Source organism: Oncorhynchus mykiss, chromosome 3, assembly GCF_013265735.2.
Source record: "Oncorhynchus mykiss isolate Arlee chromosome 3, USDA_OmykA_1.1, whole genome shotgun sequence".
In the NCBI taxonomy this organism is placed as follows: domain Eukaryota; kingdom Metazoa; phylum Chordata; class Actinopteri; order Salmoniformes; family Salmonidae; genus Oncorhynchus; species Oncorhynchus mykiss.
The window spans coordinates 39,379,088-39,404,183 of NC_048567.1; the positions used below are offsets into that span (position 1 = coordinate 39,379,088).

At 41.8% G+C, this 25,096-nt stretch overlaps 1 protein-coding gene and 1 non-coding gene across 2 annotated transcripts; one reads left to right on the top strand and one right to left on the bottom strand.

The window, feature by feature from the left end:
• Window positions 1–9,687: 9,687 nt before the first annotated feature.
• LOC110519954 (heparan sulfate 6-O-sulfotransferase 2) lies at window positions 9,688–14,453 on the bottom strand. Its single transcript, XM_021596863.2, has 2 exons — window positions 13,499–14,453; window positions 9,688–12,901 (listed from the first exon to the last, which is right to left on the bottom strand). The coding sequence occupies exons 1-2, from the start codon at window positions 14,071–14,073 to the stop codon at window positions 12,028–12,030; spliced, it is 1,449 nt and encodes a 482-aa protein (XP_021452538.1). The 5' UTR covers window positions 14,074–14,453; the 3' UTR covers window positions 9,688–12,027.
• A 100-nt stretch (window positions 14,454–14,553) lies between these two features.
• On the top strand, window positions 14,554–14,626 carry trnaf-gaa. Its single transcript has one exon. It is a non-coding gene; the product is annotated as a tRNA-Phe (tRNA).
• The last annotated feature ends 10,470 nt before the right edge of the window (window positions 14,627–25,096 follow it).

Genomic DNA, 25,096 nt, shown 5'->3' on the forward strand with positions numbered 1-25,096 from the left:
GGTATCAGCTATATAAGAAACAGCATGGTCTGTAAAGGGTAGACTCTCGGCTCAACAGTCAAGGCTGTTAAGTTAACAACCTCACTATTGCAATAATTAATCAATATTAAATAAAGATTGTTTGAAGAAATGACCAAGTCTCTCTCAGTACTGAATTTCCACGACAATTCCCCCCATTTTTACACTGCTGCTACTCACTGTTTATTATCTATGCATAGTCACTTTACCCCTACCGACATTTACAAATTACCTCGACTAACCTGTACCCCCGCACACTGACACGATATAAATATCCCCTGAATTTAGCCTTAGTGTCATTTTTTACTGTAGTTGATTTAGTAAATATTTTCTTAACTCTATTTGCTTAAAACTGCATTGTTGGTTGAGGGTTTGTAAGTAAGCATTTCAAAGTAAGTTGGCGCATGTGACAAATACAAATCTGATTGATGTCTGCCACATCTGTGAAAGGGGAATGTGTTGTTTGTTGATTGAAAAATAAGAAAACGTAAAAAAAATATATATATATATATAAACATCTCCTTTTTCGATATAACTATACAAAAAATATCCACGTCACCAAAATAATTGTTTAAAACACACTGTTTTGCAATGAATGTCTACAGTAGCCTCAACATCACTCCGTAGAGTAGCACCATGGACGGCTGGCTTCCGTTCTCCTGTGGGTACATTGACTTCAATACAAAATCTAGGAGGCTCATGGTTCTCACCCCCTTCCAGAGACTTACACAGAAATTATGACAACTTTCGGAGGACATCCTTCAACCTTTCAGAGCTCTTGCAGCATCAACTGACATGTTGTCCACCCAATCAAAGGATCAGAGAATGAATCTAGTACTGAATGCATAAGCTACAGCTAGCTAGCACTGCAGTGCATACAATATGGTGAGTTGTTGTCTCAAAGAGAGAGAAAGACGATAGTTTCACAGTTTTTAACAAATTAATTTATTCAAAAATGAAGGAGAAGCAAGAGAGCGAGAAACAGAGAGAGAGTGGTGTGGGTAGAGTGATTGACTAAAGAGAGGTGGAGGAGGAGAAGACGAGGGGACCTATGGGCCACAATGAGCGTGAAAGTCCACAGCCAGAGGGAGAGAGCAAAGTAATTAGGTTAAGTATCTATAATCCCCTCAGTTCGTGAAAGCACCACTTACACAAAAACAAACAGTATACAGGATACACACGTGTAACTGGCATATACTCGAAGGCAATACTCATAAATGACATGCAGTGGGTCCTCATTTAAAAGTTGCATCATACCGCAGCACAGCTTGCAGGACGCTGCGGTATAGCATGGGAGTGTTGGAGTGCATGACGTCATAGTATTTTATTGTCAGCCATTGTTGCCATTAATGCTAGTTCAACCACAGAGGTCCATGCAGGCCAGACATTTTGATTGTAATACCCTATCTGAAAGAGCATATTCCAAGGTTTTTAATTAACCTAGTTTTGCCAAACAACACAACAAATTGAGCAGATTGTGTTCTCTGTTTCAAAATAAAACATTTTCCAAGAATAACTGCAGCTCCATGAGTACTGAATCACCAAATACCCATTTAGGGAAAATATTTTATTATATTTTATTATGTTATATTCATATTGTAAAGGGCTGGGGAATATAAGTGTGTGACGTCTGCTACGGAAATGAACAAGTAAATTTATTTGACACGGCGTAGCCATAGCCTCAGCTACTACAGCACAGATAAATACATCTTAAAACATTCTGTTATTTTGAAATAAATTGTCTTAGTACCATGTTTTTATGACCTTCCCAAACAAAATATTAATGGATTTTTTTATGATTGTCGATTTGAAATGTATATATTGTATTAGACTGGCAGCTATTGGTAGGCTACTAGTCAAGTTCAGGCTATTCCACTGTTAACACGCATACGGTGCAGCAGACCTTTGTCCTTTATGACATTTCTCTCAATGTAGGCCTACTCTAGAGTGTAAAATACACATATTTAGGAAATGTCAGGGACAAGTGGGTTCAAGGTTTTCATTTACATTAAGTTATTGAAATGACATGGAGCTGTAGACCTAAGAGTCCTGTTAACTGTAGCTGTCGTAACGTAATTTACTTATTGTCCTAAAGGCTTACTTTAATATATAAATATATATATACAGCTGAAGTCGGAAGTTGACATACACTTCACAAATTTCTTGTTAAAACCTCTTTGGGATAGGCGTACCCCTACCGCCCGGCCTCGACAACATCCGTTGAAATTGCAGAGCGCGAAATTTAAATGACAAAAATCGTAATATTACACATTCATGAAAATACAAGTGCCATGCAGCACATTTTTCAAAAACAAGCCTTAAACTCTTTAAATACTGTTGACGTCTAGTGGAAGCCCTAGGAACTGCCATCTGGGAGGTATTCCTTTTATATTCCCATTGACAGCCATTGTAATCAGTGGTGAGCTGGGAAAAAACTATTCTGGATGGATTGTCGCCTACCATATCAAGTTCTGTTATACTCACAGACATTATTTTAATAGTTTTTGAGTGTTTTCTATCCAATACTACCAATATACATATCCTAGCTTCTGGGCCTGAGTAATAGGCAGTTTACTTTGGGCACCTCATTCATCCAAATTTCCAAAAACTGCCCCCTAACCCGAAAAAGTTTTTTACAAACTATAGTTTTGGCAAGTAGGTTAGGACATCTACTTTGTGCATGACACAAGTCATTTTTCCAACAATTGTTCACAGACAGATTATTTCACTTATAATTCACTGTACCATTTACATACACTAAGTTGACTGTGCCTTTAAACAGCTCAGAAAATTCCAGAAAATTATGTTATAGCTTTATAAGCTTCTGACAGGCTAATTGACATTTTTGAGTCAATTGGAGGCGTACCTGTGGATGTATTTCAAGGCATACCTTCAAACTCAGTGCCTCTTTGCTTGACATCATGGGAAAATCAAAAGAAATCAGCCAAGAACTCAGAAAATAAATTGTAGTCTGGATCAACAAGTCTGGTTCATCCTTTGGAGCATTTTCCAAACGCCTGAAGGTACCACGTTCATCACAAACAATAGTACGCAAGTATAAACACCATGGAACCTCGCAGCCATCATACCGCTCAGGAAAGAGACACGTTCTGTCTCCTAGAGATGAACGTACTTTGTTGCGAAAAGTGAAAATCAATCCCAGAACAACAGCAAAGGTCCCTGTGAAGATGCTGGAGGAAACCGGGACAAAAGTATCTATTTCCACAGTAAAATGAGTCCTATATATTGACATAACCTGAAAGGCCGCTCGGCAAGGAAGAAGCCACTGCTCCAATACCGCATAAAAAAAAGCCAGACTACGGTTTGCAACTGCACATGGGGACAAAGATCGTACTTTTTGGAGAAATGTCTTCTGGTCTGATGAAACAAAAATAGAACTGTTTGGCCATAATCACCATCGTTATGTTTGGAGGAACAAGGGGGAGGTTTGCATGCAGAAGAACACGATCCCAACCGTGAAGCACAGGGTGGCAGCATCATGTTGTGGGGGTGCTTTGCTGCAGGAGGGACTGGTGCACTTCACAAAATAGATGGCATCATGAGGTAGGGAAATTATGTGGATATATTGAAGCACCATCTCAAGACAGCAGTCAGGAAGTTAAAGCTTGGTTGAAAATGGGTCTTCCAAAAGGACAATGACCCAAAGCATACTTCCAAAGTTGTGGCAAATTGGCTTAAGGACAACAAAGTCAAGGTATTGGAGTGACCATCACAAAGCCTTGACTTCAATCCTATAGAATATTTGTGGGCTGAACTGAAAAAGCGTTTCCGAACAAGGAGGCCTACAAACCTGACTTTGTTACATCAGCTCTGTCAGGAGGAATGGGCCAAAATTCACCCAACTTATTGTGGGAAGCTTGTGGAAGATTACCCAAAATGTTTGACCCAAGTTAAACAATTTAAAGGCAATGCTCCCGAATACTAATTGAGTGTATGTAAACTTCTGACCCACTGGGATTGTGATGAAAGAAATCAAAGCTGAATTAAATAATTATCTCTACTATTATTCTGACATTTCACATTTTTTAAATAAATAGTGATCCTAACTGATCTAAGACAGGGAATATTTTCCTGTTTATATTGTTTGAAATTTAGCTTAATTTTTTTTTTCACCTTTATTTAACCAGGTAGGCTAGTTGAGAACAAGTTCTCATTTGCAACTGCGACCTGGCCAAGATAAAGCGTAGCAATTCAACACATACAACAACACAGAGTTACACATGGAATAAACAAAACACACAGTCAATAATACAGTAGAACAAAAGAAAACAAAAAGTCTATATACAGTGAGTGCAAATGAGGTAAGTTAAGGAAATAAATAGGCCATGGTGGTGAAGTAATTACAATATAGCAATTAAACACTGGAATGGTAGATCAGCAGAAGGTGTATGTTCAGGTAGAGATACTGGAGTGCAAAGGAGCAAAATAAATAAATAAATACCAGTATGGGGATGAGGTAGGTAGATGGGCTGTTTACAGATAGGCTAAGTACAGGTGCAGTGATCTGTAAACTGCTCTGACAGCTGGTGCTTAAAGCTAGTGAGGGAGATGTGAGTCTCCGGCTTCAGAGATTTTTGCAATTGATTAATATTATAGTGTTTTTATTCCAAGAAAAACAAAAATGCATTTTACAGTACCCTATGTAGGCCTCAGGGTTTCCATTAGCAAAATGTGGCGTTGTACAACATGACCCGTCCGGAGGAGGCCTAGGCAACTAAGCGACTGTGTGAAAATCTAAATTATCCTAACATTTCCACAGCCTAATTGTAGGCTAACCAATAGCCAACAGGAGATTCAGTGGAAATAATAATCTGATTGATTTATAAATACCAGTCCCCATGCTTGTCTCAAAGCAGCATGAAATAGTTGACCACACACGGGTAGGCTATTCCTGTGTCTACACAGGCAACACAATTCTGATCTTTTTTTCACTAATTGGTCTTTTGACCAATCAGATCAGCTCTGAAAAATATCTGAAATGCAAAGATCTGATGTGATTGGTCAAAACACCAATTACTGGGAAAAAGATCATAATTGATTTGCCTGTGTAAACACAGCCATATTGGTGAACTCAAGGAATAACATACTGTATCACACATTGAGATGAAAAGCAATAATCCAAGTTATAATCCAAACTAGAATTTATTTTCCACCATAATTTGCAAATTAATTCATTAAAAATCCTAAAATGTGATTTTCTGGATTTCTTTTCTCATTTTGTCTGTCATAGTTGAAGTGTACCTATGATGAAAATTACAGGCCTCTCTCATCTTTTTAAGTGGGAGAACTTGCACAATTGGTGGCTGACTAAATACTTTTTTGCCCCACTGTATGTTGTAGTGGTGGAGTAGGGGCCTGAGGGCACAGTCTTGGCAGCAGCTAATGGGGATCCATAATAAATACAAATACAGGAGACAAACTTAGATCCAAAATAAATCCATAGAAACACATTGGGCTTACTTTGGACAAATTTTGGCAAAAGTGAAACGTCTCACTTCGCCTCTTCCTCTTTGTCCCAACCACTTCCTCTATTCCAGATTGACATCATTAACTTGTAGACTCGTATGCCGTGGCATTGACACATTGTGGGAAGCAACAAGTCTGCCTAGGGAGATTAATCACTGTGTCGGTTTTGATGAGATGTTAATTAGGTTTGAATATTTATAATGAGGCGAAGCCAGGAGTTAGAGTACAAATCTAGGATCAGACTTTCACATCGCCAATGTTCTTATTACTGTTCATAACTGTCAGTCAAGAATTGGGGAACATTTTCTATCAAAAAAGGGTTCAAATAGGTCTATTGATTTGCAATTCAATAGACCTATGCATTCTGTAGTTCTTCAAAAGATAGAGGGTGAATTTGGAATAAGGGGGACGCTTTTAACATTTCCGTATTCTGTAACCTCTTTCGATATCTATCCAACATGTGATACATTTCTGAAATCCTCAAGATGTTTCTTAACCACACACACACACACACACACACACACACACAAAATATTGATATCATATTCACAGGAGGCATATTTGCATACACTGAGTCAAAACCATATTTTCAGTTCACATTTGGTAGAATGGAACAGCAGGTTAGACAAACAGGGACACCATTATTTTAGTCCTAATTGTACCGAATGACAATTCAATTTTGTATGATTAGGAAACATTTGAGGATTTCAGAAATGTATCATGTGTTGGGCTTATAGAGTACCAGTCAAAAGTTTGGACACACCTACTCGTTCAAGGATTTTTCTTTATTTTTACTGTTTTCTACATTGTAGAATAATAGTGAAGACATCAAAACTATGAAATAACACATATCATGTAGTAACCAAAAAAGTGTTAAACAAATCTAAATATATCTTAGATTCCTCAAAGTAGACACCCTTTCCCTTGATGACAGCTTTGCACACACTCTTGGCATTCTCTCAACCAGCTTCATGAGGCAGTCACCTACTAGGGCAAGAACAGGAAACAGAAACGACAGTTCATAATTACTTTAAGACAAGAAGGTCAGTCAATCCAGAGAATGTCAAGAACTTTGAAAGTTTCTTCAAGTGCAGTCGCAAAAACCATCAAGCGCTATGATGAAACTGGCTCTCATGAGGACCGCCACAGGAAAGGAAGACCCAGAGTTACCTCTGCTGCAGATGATACGTTCATTAGAGTTACCAGCCTCAGATCGCAGCCGAAATAAATGGTTCACAGAGTTCAAGTAACAGACAAATCTCAACATTAAATGTTCAGAGACTGCGTGAATCAGGCCTTCATGGTCAAATTGCTGCAAAGAAACCACTACTAAAGGACACCAATAAGGAGAGACTTGCTTGGGCCAAGAAACATTAGACCAGTGGAAATCTGTCCTTTGGTCTGATGAGTCCAAATGTTTGATTTTTGTTTCCACCCGCCGCATCTTTGTGAGACGCAGAGTAGGTGAACGAATCATCTCCGCATGTGCAGTTCCCACCGTGTAGCATGGAGGAAGAGGTGTGATGGTGCTTTGCTGGTGACACTGTCAGTGATTTATTTAGAATTCAAGGCACACTTAACCAGCATGGCTACCACAGCGTTACGCCATCCCATCTGGTTTGCGCTTAGCTGGACTATAATTTGTTTTTCAGAAGGACAATGACCCAACACACCTCCAGGCTGTTTAAGAGCTATTTGACCAAGAAGGAGCGTGATTGAGTGCTGCATCAGATGACCTCACCTCCACAATCACCAGACCTCAACCCAAATGAGATGTGCCAGACAACTAAGAATAACCATACTTGTATGCTAGGGCCACATTCAGTGGCCAAATGTTGCAGATAGAAATGGCATAAACAGAGATGATATGATTCCTTATTCTACATAGTATAGTTCTATCTGAATGTTCCAAAACGCACCCATGGTACCTATGCATGGTGCACTGTGGTGTTATTGTAGCATGTGCAGCATTCAGATTTCCATCAATTTATTCCTTGCACAATCAAGTAATACATCCAAAGTATAATTTACAGACAGGGATTATAATTTAGACTAGACCAGATTTATAAAAAAAACTAGAGATGACATTTTCAGTGGAGACAGTTGTGGTCACATGGAATCGGCACCTCCTGCTGGAGCAAACAGAGAAGGCAACGATGAGACAATTTATGATGGTCCAATCGAGACCTGGCTGGCAACACATTTGTACCAACCAGAGACAAGCGTGCAGATTACACATACCAACAAACTAATGCATATTAGTAACAAGACATGACACCAGTGAATTATTTTTGTTTAATATACAAAAGAGAAGACAAGGATAGCACAAAAAGTGAATATAACAGACAGGTGTGCTACTGATTGAGGTAATTATACAAATCTAATTTAGTGAGAAATGTGTTTCTTTCCACACGATCACTTAAGTCTTTCTCAGTCATTTGTAAGCTGCATGTCATCCGACAAATCATTCAACAGCTTTACCCTGACCTACATTAAGTCATGACAAAATAGTAGCATAATACGAATACAAAAATCTCAGTGAAAACAAAAACATAGCTTATTGTCTTTCAAACAAAACCAGTTATATTCAGACCCCTTAACCTTTTCCACGTGTTTACATTAGTCTTTTTCTAAAATAAATATATTTAAAATGTTTTCCTCAATCTACTTACAATACCCCATAATGACTAAGCAAAAACAGGTTTGTAGAAATGTTATCAAACGTATAAAAAAAAAATATTCCTTACAAATGTAATCAGACCCTTTGCTATGAGACTCAAATTAGCTCAGGTGCATCCCGTTTCCATTGATCATGGGCTCCAGAGTGGCGCAGCGGTCAAGGCACTGCATCTCAGTGCAAGAGGGGTCACTATAGACACTGGTTCGATTCCAGACTGTGTCACAACAGGCTGTGATTGGGAGTTCCATAGGGAGGCGCACAATTGGCCCAGCGTTGTCCGGTTTGGCTATCATTGTGAATAAGAATTTGTTCTTAACGGATTTGCCTGGTTAAATAAAATAAATAAAAATCATCCTTGATATTTCCACATATTTCTACAACTTGATTGGACGTGATTTGGAAAGGCACACACCTGTCTATATAAACAGTTGACAGCACATATCAAAAAAATAATAATTCAAGCCACGAGGTCAAAAGAACTGTCTGTAGAGCTCCGAGGCAGATTTGGGGAAGGGTACCAAAAAAATGTAGGCAGCATTGAAGGTCCCCAAGAACACAGTGGCCTCCATAATTTTTAAATGGAAGAAGTTAGGAACCAGCAAGACTATTCCTAGAGCTGGCCGCACATCCAAACTGAGCAATCAGGGGAGAAGGGCCTTGGTCAGGGAGGTGACCAAGAACCCAATGTTCACTCTGACAGAGCTCTAGAGCTCAACCATCTCTGCAGCATTACACCAATCAGGCCTTTATGGTAGAGTGGCCAGAAGGAAGCCACTCCTCAGTAAAAGGCACATGACAGCCCGCTTGGAGTTTGCCAAAAGGCACCAAAATGACTCTCAGACCATGAGAAACAAGATTCTCTGGTCTGATGAAACCAAGATTGAACTCTTTGGCCTGAATGCCAAGCGTCATGTCTGAAGGAAACCTGGCACCATCCCTACGGTGAAGCATGGTGGTGGCAGCATCATTCTATGGGGGTGTTTTTCAGTGGCAGGGACTGGGAGACTAGTCAATATCAAGGGAAAGATGAAAGGAGTAAAGCACAGAGATCCTGCTCGAGAGGGCTCAAGACCTTCAGATTGGGGCGAAGGTTAACCTTCCAGAAGGACAACGAACCTAAGCACACAGCGAAGACAACGCATAAGTGGCTTTGGGACAAGTCTCTGAATGTCCTTGAGCGGCCCAGCCAGAGCCTGAAGTTGAACCCGATTGAACACCTCTGGAGAGACCTGAAAATAGCTGTGCAGCGACACTCCCCATCCAACCTGACAGAGCTTAAGAGGATCTGCAGAGAAGAATGGGAGAAACTCCCCAAATACAGGTGTGCCACACTTATAGCGTCATACCCAAGATGACTAGATGGCTGCCAAAGGTGCTTCAACAAAGTACTGAGTAAAGGGTCTGAATAATAATGTACATTGGAATATATATATATATATTTTTAAAGATTCATAAAACCTGTTTTTGCTTTGTCATTATGGGGTATTGTGTGTAGAAAAAAAAAAAAAAAAAAAAAAAAAAAAAAAAAAAAAAAACTATCGAATCCATTTTAAAATAAGGATGTAACATAACTAAATGTGGAAAAAGTCGAGGGGTCTGAATACTTCCTGAATGCACTGTACCTCAATATCAAAATTATTATAATTAAAACATTTCTGTACTAGTAACCAACAGTTCTGCACCAGAATCGTAGGGATCTCCTCAGAAGGCTTGGGTGATTGTGAGGGGCATGGGATTGGTGGTGGTCCTGGCCCAAATGGCACTCTATTCTCTATATAGTTTTGTTCTAGTCCAGGTTCTAGTCAAAACTAGTGCACTATATTAGGGAATAGGGTGCCAATTGGGACAAGCACTGTATTCTCTCTCAGAAATGTCATGGCCACAATGTGGGTAAGTGAAGTACATGAAAACAAATTACATTCAAGAAACATAAGTAGGTATAGCGAAATGGAAAACTGGCCATGGACTAAAGCAGCGGTTCCCAAACTAGGGGTCGTGACCCCGTAGGGGTCGCCTGATATGAAAATGGGGTCGCAGGAGAATTTCCAAAATCCTGTTATAATATTGTTTTTGTCTCTTAAAATCATTGTAATGTGGTTCACCTTAAAAATCGAGATGAAAATGATTAAAATCTAAAAATGTGAAATTCAACCAGAGAGCGCCCTTAGATCATTGGAAAAGGCCACACTTGACCATTGCACTTAAAAATTATTCCACGGTGAATGGCTAAGCCCAGTATGCTATGAAACCATACACTATTTCAGATACTTTGATACTACTGGCCACAATTGATATGATGAAAACAATGTGGTGAGGCAAAGGCACATAAACTCACATCAACACCTTTGTCAGATAACTCCCCATCTTATGCTCTCCAATTGGATGCTAGCTGTGAGGGCCGAGATGCATTGACTTTTGTTCACTACATGTCGGGGGATGCTATTCTCAACAACATATTGTTCTGTCTCACGATTCACGAGCATGAAACGGCACAGGGGATGTTCAGTGTGCCCCGTGGCTATATTAACAAAAACAGATTCCATGGGATTGAATGGTGGGCTTTTGCACAGTTGGGGATCCATCTATCGCGGGTAGGCCTGTGCACTCTAGTTATGAATGTGTCTCCCCCTGCCATATGGACGCATTGTATGACACACCCACTGAGCCATAATGGATACACCAAGAGCAACTGGCGGCAAAAGAGCTGTGCACAGAACTTGGAGATATGCAGCAGGTAACTTAGATTGTAAACTATATCGCATAAGCCTGTTCGCAAAACTATGTGGACATATGGGATCATAGCATGACAATGCTCCATTTCATGCAAGGCTTGGTGGTTATCGAGGGGTAGTGTTGGAATGATTTTTAGAATTGAGAGGGGAACGGTTGTCATTCGCAATGGATGTCAAAACAGACTTTGTTGACTATCTGTGTCATGAAAAGAAGATGTGTCTCCTTGCCTATGTAACATACATATTTGGGGAACTGAACGCAAGCATGCAGGGGAAATAGAAAAATATTATACAGATGGAAATCCATTTGACTGTGATCCTGGTGCAGTTGACATGCCGGTAAATGAAATGACACAGCTGATATGGAGGAGTTTTGGGACCTAACTCAAAGGGAAAACTGTGCCATCTCCCTCCGGGTATTAAAACTGATTCAGTGCTCTCGTCTGCATTAAAAACAAATATCGATCCAGGTTGAATGTGACAGGAGAGATGAGATGCGCACTGTCGACCACGTCCCCTGACTTTGAGTAGCTCCGACGCGACATGCATCAAGCACACCCCTCTCATTAGTGGTGGTGAGATGAGATCCATTTTGTCAGACTAATTTGCAATTGACTGTCATGGCCCCACATTAAAAGTATATGAGGGTGGGTTGAGAATACAATCAGAAATACTGAAGGAATGTTTTTCAATTGACCGCCATATAGTAAACTTCACATGGTTGGGGTTGTGAGAATTTTCACATATCAAAATGGGGTCATGGCCAAAAATGTTTCAGAACCCCTGGATTAAAGGTTGGGATGCAGGCTAAAGGGAGCTGTGCGTGGTTAGCGAGTTTTGAAAATGGATATGTCCCATATCTCTTTGTTCCTGAAGTGTGCATTTGTTCACTATTCCCCAAATATTTAATAGCGCTGGATTGGTGTAGGCATGGGTAAAACCACATTTTTCTTATACCAGTCATTTCCTTTCAAAATCACAAAGGGACGTGAACATGTGCACACTTTGGGAGAAAGGAGATATTGGGACACACCCATAATGTCTGTGCAGACAAGGCAAGCCTGGAAAATTCACATGGCTCACTCCTTCTTCGGCTTGGTCCTCTCACTACTACCGCCACTGTTCCACATTGTCCATGTAGTCCTCCATGGTGCTGTTCTCCTCCAGACCCCACCACTCTGGCAGCTGCACCTCAGCCTCAACCGCCCCTCCACCGTCTCTCTCCTGCTTCATCTCTGGGGTGGGTGGTCGTAGGTGGGTGGTGATCGCCTCCCCGGCCTGGGTCTCTGTCCAATGGGGCTTGTTGCTGGGCCACATCGCCACCGGCCATCCTATCCCCAGCCTAGTTGACCCCAGCCTCCCTCGAAGCCTCCTCCTCTCCTGCTGCCTCTTCTCCCTGGCCTGCCTCCTCTCCTGCTGACGGGCCACCTGGAAGCGCTGGAGGAACAGGTCACGTGCGTACTCATACAGCTCCACGTCCCATTGGTTCAGCTGGCGGATCCGTTGTTGCGTCTCAGGGGCGACCTCTACACTGCTCGCCCGCGTCCCGTTGAGCTGGGTGAAGGGGGCGATGAACGCCAGGCGGAAGGTCTTCTCAAACAGATACTGGGTTTTCCTCTGGTACTCTGTCAGGCCAAAGAAGGCCATACCCCGCAGGTTCCGCTTGGCGCTCTCTAATAACACGGCCCAGCGCTCGTCCTCGCTCATGGCCGAGTCGTTGTAACAGCCCACTAGGCTGAGATCTGCCAGCATGCGGACCTGCCGGTTGTTGGCCAGGTTGTAGGGGCAGTCCATGAAATCCTTCAGAGAGCAGCCTGACCAGTCATCCCCGGGGTAGCAGCTGGGCAGCTCGGCCAGCGTGGGGGAGCGACCGTCACACACGTGCAGGGAGGCCTTCCAGGTGGCACCACGCTGCACGTGCCGCCACTCACTCAGGTAGCGCCACACCGGGTCACGCAGGATGGTGATGTAGTAGTAGTTCCGGCTGAGAGAGAAGAGACCTAGGTCAGTTCATTTGTCTTTATATTTGGGGTTTTGTATTCAGCACCTCTGAAATTTCACCTAACTAATAATAACCAACTAAATGGCCTCAATAAGTTTACGTCACAAAAGGCATGCTATTTCCTATAAAGTGCACTACTTTTGACCAGGGCCTCTGATCAAAACCAGTGGACTATATAGAGGAATATCAGTGGGGTAATTTGGGACACAGCCTCTGTATGCACCCATCTTCCAAGTTCCCAACCATCTCACAGTCTCTCTGCAGATCACCCAAGCCACACACCCAATCATGCCTTCAAAGTGTGAGTTCATGCAGAGTGCCAACAATATTTAATTCTTACTCCTCCCAAAAACACACATTTTCCCAACAATTTGGCTCACAACACATTTTACACTGACTCGGACATGAGAGAAGCTACACAAACACTACCAGACAAAATCAGGATTACCACTCAAAGATCATACATAATTAAATATGAGCTGTGGATTCAATATTGGAAGAAGATGCTGAACAAATTGAAATGTTCGTCCACAATTCATGTCAAATCCATTCCTCGCTATACTCTTGAGTGACACTCACCTGGGAACTGTAGGCTTCTTGGGTGGCTCACGCATGTTCATGAGGGACGGCACGCAGTTGGTCAGCTCTGTCCAGTCCGCGTGAAGACCGCAGCTCCATCCGGTCGAGAACCGGGAGAAAAGCCACGTTTCCCTTTTACCTGGCCGGTAACAGGTACATTTCTTTTGGCCAGCATGACACTCACAAGGCCTCTCGAGTTTAATATTACGCACTAAATGTCGACCAAAGGTTGTGCCCCCTGTCTTCTGGATGTGAAGAAAAACAATAACATCGTCTCCCTTGATATTGAAGTCAACAAGGCGACTGAGGTCGGAAGTTGTGAAATTGAAGCGGGGAACGAACCGGGCTAGGGCACCGTCCTCAGCGACGTACGGGTCCTTTCCACTGAGGCCAATGTCGTTCACCTCTCCCCGGGACCCGATGGCATTGCCGCCCGACCTGGAGGACAATGATCCTATGTGCAACAGCTGGCAATCGGAGCTAGGACAAACGTACTGAAGCACAATAACGCCAAAGAGCAACACCATCACCAGGGCAATATAGAGCCGGTGTTGGTTGGTGGACTTTTCATCCATCTTCCCGAGAGAAACCAAACCGCATTACTCAAACAGTTTGCCCCTCTGCTGGGCCCTTCCTCGGTTGGGGAAAACACTGGTTTTATATTGCTTTCACTTCGTTTACTAAACAAAAACAATGGCCACCTATGGCTGGCTAGCCACACTTGCTAACTTAAGTTACATTCGCATACAGAGAGCGCTTTGATGTTTCACGAAATAATTGTGGCACAGGAGTGATACCATTTACTTCTCACAGAAATCTGCTTGTAGATTACGGATTTTGTGTTTCCACCTACAATAGTTCGGTGTTTAGAGTTCCCTTCCATTATCACGTTCCCTGTGATCCTCAACCTTTCCTCCCACAATCCCCTGCGTTGGCTAGGGAAATACGTCACTGGGTGGAGGCCCTCTCATGTGAACCAATCCATGGAGTTTGATATATAGCATGCCCGTACATCCCCCCCGTACATAAACGTATCACGTCACTCTTCTCTTACCGCCGAAATAGCTCAGTTGGGAGAGCGTTAGACTGAAGATCTAAAGGTCCCTGGTTCGATCCCGGGTTTCGGCAAGGTGTACATTTTTTTTTTAGTCACATACATGTTATTGCGGGTGGCACGAAGCGATTGTGTTTATAGCTCCAACAATGCAGTAATATCTAACGCTACACAACCTAAAAGTAAAATAACGTAATGAAGTGGGCTCCCGAGTGGCGCAGCGGTTTAAGGCTAAATAATATATATATTTATTTATTTCACCTTTATTTAACCAGGTAGGCTCGTTGAGAACAAGTTCTCATTTACAATTGCGACCTGGCCAAGATAAAGCAAAGCACATACATACACATCGACACATACAACGACACAGAGTTACACATGGAGTAAAACAAACATACAGTCAATAATACAGTATAAACAAGTCTATATACGATGTGAGCAAATGAGGTGAGATAAGGGAGGTAAAGGCAAAAAAAAAAAAGAGGCCATGGTGGCAAAGTAAATACAATATAGCAAGTAAAACATTTGGAATGGTAGATTTGCAGTGGAAGAAAGTGCAAAGTAGAAATAAAAATAATGGGGTGCGAAGGAGCAAAATAAATAAATAAAATAAATACAGTAGGGAAAGAGGTAGTTGTTTGGGCTAAATTATAGGTGGGCTATGTACAGGTGCAGTAATCTGTGAGCTGCTCTGACAGTTGGTGCTTAAAGCTAGTGAGGGAGATAAGTGTTTCCAGTTTCAGAGATTTTTGTACTTCGTTCCAGTCATTGGCGGCAGAGAACTGGAAGGAGAGGCGGCCAAAGAAAGAATTGGTTTTGGGGGTGACCAGAGAGATATACCTGCTGGAGCGCGTGATACAGGTGGGTGATGCTATGGTGACCAGCGAGCTGAGATATGGGGGGACTTTACCTAGCAGGGTCTTGTAGATGACATGGAGCCAGTGGTTTTGGCGACGAGTATGAAGCGAGGGCCAGCCAACGAGAGCGTACAGGTTGCAATGGTGGGTAGTATATGGGGCTTTGGTGACAAAACGGATTGCACTGTGATAGACTGCATCCAATTTGTTGAGTAGGGTATTGGAGGCTATTTTATAAATGACATCGGCAAAGTCGAGGATCGGTAGGATGGTCAGTTTTATAAGGCTATGTTTGGCGGCATGAGTGAAGGATGCTTTGTTGCGAAATAGGAAGTCAATTCTAGATTTAACTTTGGATGTTTGATGTGGGTCTGGAAGGAGAGTTTACAGTCTAACCAGACACCTAGGTATTTGTAGTTGTCCACGTATTCTAAGTCAGAACCGTCCAGAGTAGTGATGTTGGACAGGCGGGCAGGTGCAGGCAGCGATCGGTTGAAGAGCATGCATTTAGTTTACTTGTATTTAAGAAAAATTGGAGGCCACGGAAGGAGAGTTGTATGGCATTGAAGCTTGCCTGGAGGGTTGTTAACACAGTGTCCAAAGAAGGGCCAGAAGTATACAGAATGGTGTCGTCTGCGTAGAGGTGGATCAGAGACTCACAAGCAGCAAGAGCGACATTATTGATGTATACAGAGAAGCGAGTCGGTCCAAGAATTGAACCCGGTGGCACCCCCACAGACTGCCAGAGGTCCGGACAGCAGACCCTCCAATTTGACACACTGAACTCTATCAGAGAAGTTGTTGGTGAACCAAGTGAGGCAATCATTTGAGAAACCAAGGCTGTCGAGTCTGCCGATGAGGATGTGGTGATTGACAGAGTCGAAAGCCTTGGCCAGATCAATGAATACGGCTGCACAGTAATGTTTCTTATCGATGGCGGTTAAGATATCGTTTAGGACCTTGAGCGTGGCTGAGGTGCACCCATGACCAGCTCTGAAACCAGATTGCATAGCAGAGAAGGTATGGTGAGATTCGAAATGGTCGGTAATCTGTTTGTTGACTTGGCTTTCGAAGACCTTAGAAAGGCAGGGTAGGATAGATATAGGTCTGTAGCAGTTTGGGTCAAGAGTGTCCCCCCCCTTTAAAGAGGGGGATGACCGCAGCTGCTTTCCAATCTTTGGGAATCTCAGATGACACGAAAGAGAGGTTGAACAGGCTAGTAATAGGGATGACAACAATTTCGGCAGATAATTTTAGAAAGAAAGGGTCCAGATTGTCTAGCCCGGCTGATTTGTAGGGGTCTACATATTAGGATGAGCAATGTCAGAGTGGCATAGACTAAAATATAATACAGTATACAGAGATGAGTAAAGCCAAAATACAGTGCCTTGCGAAAGTATTCGGCCCCCTTGAACTTTGCGACCTTTTGCCACATTTCAGGCTTCAAACATAAAGATATAAAACTGTATTTTTTTGTGAAGAATCAACAACAAGTGGGACACAATCATGAAGTGGAACGACATTTATTGGATATTTCAAACTTTAACAAATCAAAAACGGAATAATTGGGCGTGCAAAATTATTCAGCCCCTTTACTTTCAGTGCAGCAAACTCTCTCCAGAAGTTCAGTGAGGATCTCTGAATGATCCGATGTTGACCTAAATGACTAATGATGATAAATACAATCCACCTGTGTGTAATCAAGTCTCCGTATAAATGCACCTGCACTGTGATAGTCTCAGAGGTCCGTTAAAAGCGCAGAGAGCATCATGAAGAACAAGGAACACACCAGGCAGGTCCGAGATACTGTTGTGAAGAAGTTTAAAGCCGGATTTGGATACAAAAAGATTTCCCAAGCTTTAAACATCCCAAGGAGCACTGTGCAAGCGATAATATTGAAATGGAAGGAGTATCAGACCACTGCAAATCTACCAATACCTGGCTGTCCCTCTAAACTTTCAGCTCATACAAGGAGAAGACTGATCAGAGATGCAGCCAAGAGGCCCATGATCACTCTGGATGAACTGCAGAGATCTACAGCTGAGGTCCATAGGACAACAATCAGTCGTATATTGCACAAATCTGGCCTTTATGGAAGAGTGGCAAGAAGAAAGCCATTTCTTAAAGACATCCATAAAAAGTGTTATTTAAAGTTTGCCACAAGGCACCTGGGAGACACACCAAACATGTGGAAGAAGGTGCTCTGATCAGATGAAACCAAAATGGAACTTTTTGGCAACAATGCAAAACGTTATGTTTGGCGTAAAAGCAACACAGCTCATCATCCTGAACACACCATGCCCACTGTCAAACATGGTGGTGGCAGCATCATGGTTTGGGCCTGCTTTTCTTCAGCAGGGACAGGGAAGATGGTTAAAATTGATGGGAAGATGGATGGAGCCAAATACAGGACCATTCTGGAAGAAAACCTGATGGAGTCTGCAAAAGACCTGAGACTGGGACAGAGATTTGTCTTCCAACAAGACAATGATCCAAAACATAAAGCAAAATCTACAATGGAATGGTTCAAAAATAAACATATCCAGGTGTTAGAATGGCCAAGTCAAAGTCCAGACCTGAATCCAATCGAGAATCTGTGGAAAGAACTGAAAACTGCTGTTCACAAATGCTCTCCATCCAACCTCACTGAGCTCGAGCTGTTTTGCAAGGAGGAATGGGAAAAAATGTCAGTCTCTCGATGTGCAAAACTGATAGAGACATACCCCAAGCGACTTACAGCTGTAATCGCAGCAAAAGGTGGCGCTACAAAGTATTAACTTAAGGGGGCTGAATAATTTTGCACGCCCAATTTTTCAGTTTTTGATTTGTTTAAAAAGTTTGAAATATCCAATAAATGTCGTTCCACTTCATGATTGTGTCCCACTTGTTGTTGATTCTTCACAAAAAAATACAGTTTTATATCTTTATGTTTGAAGCCTGAAATGTGGCAAAAGGTCACAAAGTTCAAGGGTGCCGAATACTTTCGCAAGGCACTGTAGCTATTAACCACATGTTGAATTCAGAATGTTGATATCATCCTAAAAAGTACAATTACAAGTGCATCTTAACAATACCATCCACTTATGAGTAACCTCTAAATATACATCATTATTCATGAACAAAACACTGTGTGTATGACTTTGTACTTAAAATAATCAAACTTTTCTGAAGACAGAAAAGGCGTGCCTACCTCTCTCAGTGCATCAAAATGATTTGAGCACGAGCACGCCGGGCAAAACGTAAGTACACACTCCCCTTCTCCCAGGATGCAGGCATGCATAACAAATCAACACAACATATTGATATATGAACCTGGTGAAATTCACATAGTACTTTAACAACTGTTACAACCACACTATGGTGAATGGATGGACCATTTCAGTTTATGTGTAAGCAGAGGAACTTAAAACTTTCCACCTTCTACGCTGCTGTCCCGTCAATGTGGATAGGGGGGTGCTTCCTCTGCTGTTTCCTGAAGTCCACAATCATCTCCTTTGTTTTGTTGACGTTGAGTGAGAGGTTTTTTTCCTGACACCACACTCCGAGTGCCCTTACCTCCTCCATGTAATCGGTCTCGTCGTTGTTGGTAATCAAGCCTACTACCGTTGCGTTGTCTGCAAACTTGATGACTGAGTTGGATGCGTGCATGGCTACGCAGTCATGGGTGAACAGGGAGTACAGGAGGGTGCTGGGCACGCACCCTTGTGGGGCCCCAGTGTTGAGGATCAGTGAAGTGGAGATGTTGTTTCCTACCATCAGGAAGTCCAGGTCCCAATTGGGCAGGGTTCAGACCCAGGGCTTCGAGCTTGAAGATGAGCTTGGAGGGTACTATGGTGTTGAAAACTGAGCTATAGTCAATGAACAGCATTCTTACATAGGTATTCCTCTTGTCCAGATGGGATAGGGCAGTGTGCAGTGTGATGGCGATTGCATCGTCTGTGGACCTATTGGGACGGTAAGCAAATTGAAGTGGGTGTAGGGTGATAGGTAAGGTGGAGGTGATTTGATCCTTGGCTAGTCTTTCCAAGCACTTCATGATGACATAAGTGTGTGCTACGGGGTGATAGTCATTTAGTTTTGACTATGACAATTTACAATCCAGGGTTACTCCAATCAGTTTAATCTATTTAGAAGTAATTTATTCCTTGCCACCCATTCTGAAACTAACTGCAGCTCTTTGTTAAGTGTTGCAGTAATTTTAGTAGCTGTAGTAGCTGATGTGTAGGGTTGAGTCATCCGCATACATAGACACGCTTTACTCAGTCAGTGTCAGGTCGTTAGAAAATATTGAAAAAAGGGGCCTAGATAGCTGCCTTGTGGAATTCCTGATTCTACCTGGATTATGTTGGAGTGGCTTCCATTAAAAAACACCCTCGGTCTACTGTTAGACAGGTAAATCTTTATCCAAAATATAGCAGGGAGTGTAAAGCACACACTTTCTAGTACTCTTAAATTGAAGATACGGCAAATAGGAGTGTCAATATCATCCGCTATTATCCTCAGTAATTCTCTATCCCAGTTGTCAGATCCAGGTGGCTTGTCATTGTTGATAGACAACAATAATTGTGAAGGAGAGTAGACAAGACCTGTAGCTTCTACACACAAAGGCATTTGCATGATTGAATGTTCATAAGTATTATGGATTTAATTTTTCAAAGTGCATATTTTGAAATAGGAAGAAGTTTGATTTTTAGGGTAAACTAAACTAACCATCATGTCAGTAATTCAGAAAATAAAACATTTAACATTTCATTTAAGTAAATATCTGTCTTTATTTAATATACCCGTTACAATGTAGCATCTATCTCATCTTGTTTTTCTCATAACATCTTAGAGAAACGCGGATTAAAAATCTGATGGATTGTTACAGTCTCTTTGCAGAGACATTTAAAACGGCTGCTTATTATTAACACAGTTTTAACATGACTCTTTTAAGCCACTTACAGCTGTGTCCCAAATTACATTTTAGTATTCCTTATGTAGTGCACTAATCTTGACCAGTGCTATAAAGGGAATAGGGTAACATTTGGGACACAGACATACTCTCCTCAGGCATCATAAAGATGACTCAATGTTGTTCTTGTGGGCCGAAGACAGATGGGGGTGTGTCTTCATTTATCCATCTCTTCAACTATCTGGCTGTGTCTGAAATTGAACCCTGTTCTTTATATATCACACTTCTTTTGATCAGGGCCCATAAGAGTCTGGTCAAAAATTGTGCACTATGGTGGGAAAAGGAGGCCATTTCAGATGCACCTCACAGAGATTGTTTCATGGATCAGTTAAAAGCTAGACTAACACACCACTGCCGTGCCTGCTGAAATAGCTGCTGCCATGGCCCTCAAGCACAGACATTTGACGATTGAGATGGAAAATAGTGTTCAATGATTACTTCCCCCTGATGACACAAACACAAGCAGCACAACCCTTTGCAAATATGGTGATGGTGGTAACCTACAATTCACAACATAGGGACTACACTATTAAAATACAATACTAGTTGAGTGTGGAAGGGCAGCATAGATATATACATTTCACGGGCTACATAGATGTTTTCGCTGCATGACATTACAATGTCCTGTCCCTAATCCCCAACTACCAAATGTCCTCAGGGATTCCTTCCAAGTACTGTCAGCCATCCAGGCATAATCCTTGAGGGCACTCCTGTCATGTTTCAATGTACAATCAGCTTGAGAAAGTCAATGGTGCTTCCAGCACTAGGGAGGACACAAGAGGCACAAAAGACCTTGAGCAAACAGCCCTGTCCAGGCATCATCACCATACGTCAGACGACTTGACAGACAATTGCAACATGCAAATCCGTTTTTTTCTTTAGAGAATTCAAATGTAAAATTGGAAATAACTAATAAACATCTTCAGTTAATTTGTCAAATTAATATATTTTCTTCTACAAAAGATATCAATACATTCTGTATACAGTATTTTTTATTTGAAAGCATGTTTGTAAATTCTTTAAAAGAAACATGCCATTAAATAATTTACTGTACAAGAGCAACAGGTGGATAAATGTGAGAGGTGAAACTATCAGGTGATGTGACAGAGTTGACAGGGACTTCAAATATTGTGCTCGTCAGTCATCCAATTCAACACAAATTCAGGGACACCCACCGTTCTGTCGTGAGACATACGGTAAAGTACAACAGACACAATTTACTGTTTCGAGAAGTCACAAAAAGCAATGTTATTTTCATGGTCATTGAGAAGTGTTACTAACGCACCGAGGTTTCATTTTCCATGCAAGACAGAATGTATAAAATTGAGTTGCACTCGAGGTAAAATGTGAAAATGGATGTGAGAGGGGATGCATGTAAGTCAGACAGAGATGCCTTAAATTATACAGATGAAGGCTATAATGAACGCAGAGATAAATGTCTGTATGGGGTGCAAACAAGTGCCCAAAAATATAATCTGCACTCACAGACCACTCCCACCAGCTCCTAAAACTAGTAGGAAAATCACTGTAGTACCTAATATATGTTACACACAAAATATATATATATATACATATAAAACGTATATATATATATATATATATATATATATATATATATATACATACACACACACACACACATGTGTATATATGTGTATACAGTGCCTTGCGAAAGTATTCGGCCCCCTTGAACTTTGCGACCTTTTGCCACATTTCAGGCTTCAAACATAAAGATATAAAACTGTATTTTTTTGTGAAGAATCAACAACAAGTGGGACACAATCATGAAGTGGAACGACATTTATTGGATATTTCAAACTTTTTTAACAAATCAAAAACTGAAAAATTGGGCGTGCAAAATTATTCAGCCCCCTTAAGTTAATACTTTGTAGCGCCACCTTTTGCTGCGATTACAGCTGTAAGTCGCTTGGGTATGTCTCTATCAGTTTTGCACATCGAGAGACTGACATTTTTTCCCATTCCTCCTTGCAAAACAGCTCGAGCTCAGTGAGGTTGGATGGAGAGCATTTGTGAACAGCAGTTTTCAGTTCTTTCCACAGATTCTCGGTTGGATTCAGGTCTGGACTTTGACTTGGCCATTCTAACACCTGGATATGTTTATTTTTGAACCATTCCATTGTAGATTTTGCTTTATGTTTTGGATCATTGTCTTGTTGGAAGACAAATCTCTGTCCCAGTCTCAGGTCTTTTGCAGACTCCATCAGGTTTTCTTCCAGAATGGTCCTGTATTTGGCTCCATCCATCTTCCCATCAATTTTAACCATCTTCCCTGTCCCTGCTGAAGAAAAGCAGGCCCAAACCATGATGCTGCCACCACCATGTTTGACAGTGGGGATGGTGTGTTCAGCTGTGTTGCTTTTATGCCAAACATAACGTTTTGCATTGTTGCCAAAAAGTTCAATTTTGGTTTCATCTGACCAGAGCACCTTCTTCCACATGTTTGGTGTGTCTCCCAGGTGGCTTGTGGCAAACTTTAAATAACACTTTTTATGGATGTCTTTAAGAAATGGCTTTCTTCTTGCCACTCTTCCATAAAGGCCAGATTTGTGCAATATACTACTTACTGATTGTTGTCCTATGGACAGGGTCTCCCACCTCAGCTGTAGATCTCTGCAGTTCATCCAGAGTGATCATGGGCCTCTTGGCTGCATCTCTGATCAGTCTTCTCCTTGTATGAGCTGAAAGTTTGGAGGGACAGCCAGGTATTGGTAGATTTGCAGTGGTCTGATACTCCTTCCATTTCAATATTATCGCTTGCACAGTGCTCCTTGGGATGTTTAAAGCTTGGGAAATCTTTTTGTATCCAAATCCGGCTTTAAACTTCTTCACAACAGTATCTCGGACCTGCCTGGTGTGTTCCTTGTTCTTCATGATGCTCTCTGCGCTTTTAACGGACCTCTGAGACTATCACAGTGCAGGTGCATTTATACGGAGACTTGATTACACACAGGTGGATTGTATTTATCATCATTAGTCATTTAGGTCAACATTGGATCATTCAGAGATCCTCACTGAACTTCTGGAGAGAGTTTGCTGCACTGAAAGTAAAGGGGCTGAATAATTTTGCACGCCCAATTTTTCAGTTTTTGATTTGTTAAAAAAGTTTGAAATATCCAATAAATGTCGTTCCACTTCATGATTGTGTCCCACTTCTTGATTCTTCACAAAAAAATACAGTTTTATATCTTTATGTTTGAAGCCTAAAATGTGGCAAAAGGTCGCAAAGTTCAAGGGGGCCGAATACTTTCGCAAGGCACTGTATATGTATATATACAGTGGGGCAAAAAGGTATTTAGTCAGCCACCAATTGTGAAAGTTCTCCCACTTAAAAAGATGAGGCCTGTAATTTCCATCATAGGTACATTTCAACTATGACAGACAAACTGAGATTTTTTTTTCTCCAGAAAATCACATTGTAGGACTTTTAATGAATTTATTTGCAAATGATGGTGGAAAATAAGTATTTGGTCAATAACAAAAGTTTATCTCAAGACTTTATATACCCTTTGTTGGCAATGACAGAGGTCAAACGTTTTCTGTAAGTCTTCACAAAGTTTTCACACACGGTTGCTGGTATTTTGGCCCATTCCTCCCTGCAGATCTCCTCTAGAGCAGTGATGTTTTGGGGCTGTTGCTGGGCTGTTGCTGGGCAACACAGACTTACAACTCTCTTCAAAGACTTTCTATGGGGTTGAGATCTGGAGACTGGCTAGGCCACTCCAGGACCTTGAAATGCTTCTTACGAAGCCACTCCTTCGTTGCCCGGGCGGTGTGTTTGGGATCATTGTCATGCTGAAAGACCCAGCCACGTTTCATCTTCAATGCCCTTGCTGATGGAAGGAGGTTTTCACTCAAAATCTTACGATACATGACCCCATTCATTCTTTCCTTTACACGGATCAGTCGTCCTGGTCCCTTTGCAGAAAAACAGCCCCAAAGCATGATGTTTCCACCCCCATGCTTCACAGTAGGTATGGTGTTCTTTGGATGCAACTCAGCATTCTTTGTCCTCCAAACACGACAAGTTGAGTTTTTACCAAAAAGTTATATTTTGGTTTCATCTGACCATATGACATTCTCCCAATCTTCTTCTGGATCATCCAAATGCTCTCTAGCAAACTTCAGACGGGCCTGGACATGTACTGGCTTAAGCAGGGGGACACGTCTGGCACTGCAGGATTTGAGTCCCTGGCGGCGTAGTGTGTTACTGATGGTAGGCTGTGTTACTTTGGTCCCAGCTCTCTGCAGGTCATTCACTAGGTCCCCCAGTGTGGCTTGGTATTTTTGCTCACCGTTCTTGTGATCATTTTGACCCCACGGGGTGAGATCTTGCGTGGAGCCCCAGATCGAGGGAGATTATCAGTGGTTTTGTATGTCATCCATTTCCTAATAATTGCTCCCACAGTTGATTTCTTCAAACCAAGCTGCTTACCTATTGCAGATTCAGTCTTCCCAGCCTGGTGCAGGTCAACAATTTTGTTTCTGGTGTCCTTTGATAGCTCTTTGGTCTTGGCCATAGTGGAGTTTGGAGTGTGACTGTTTGAGGTTGTGGACAGGTGTCTTTTATACTGATAACAAGTTCAAACAGGTGTCATTAATACAGGTAACGAGTGGAGGACAGAGGAGCCTCTTAAAGAAGAAGTTACAGGTCTGTAAGAGCCAGAAATCTTTCTTGTTTGTAGGTGACCAAATACATATTTTCCACCATAATT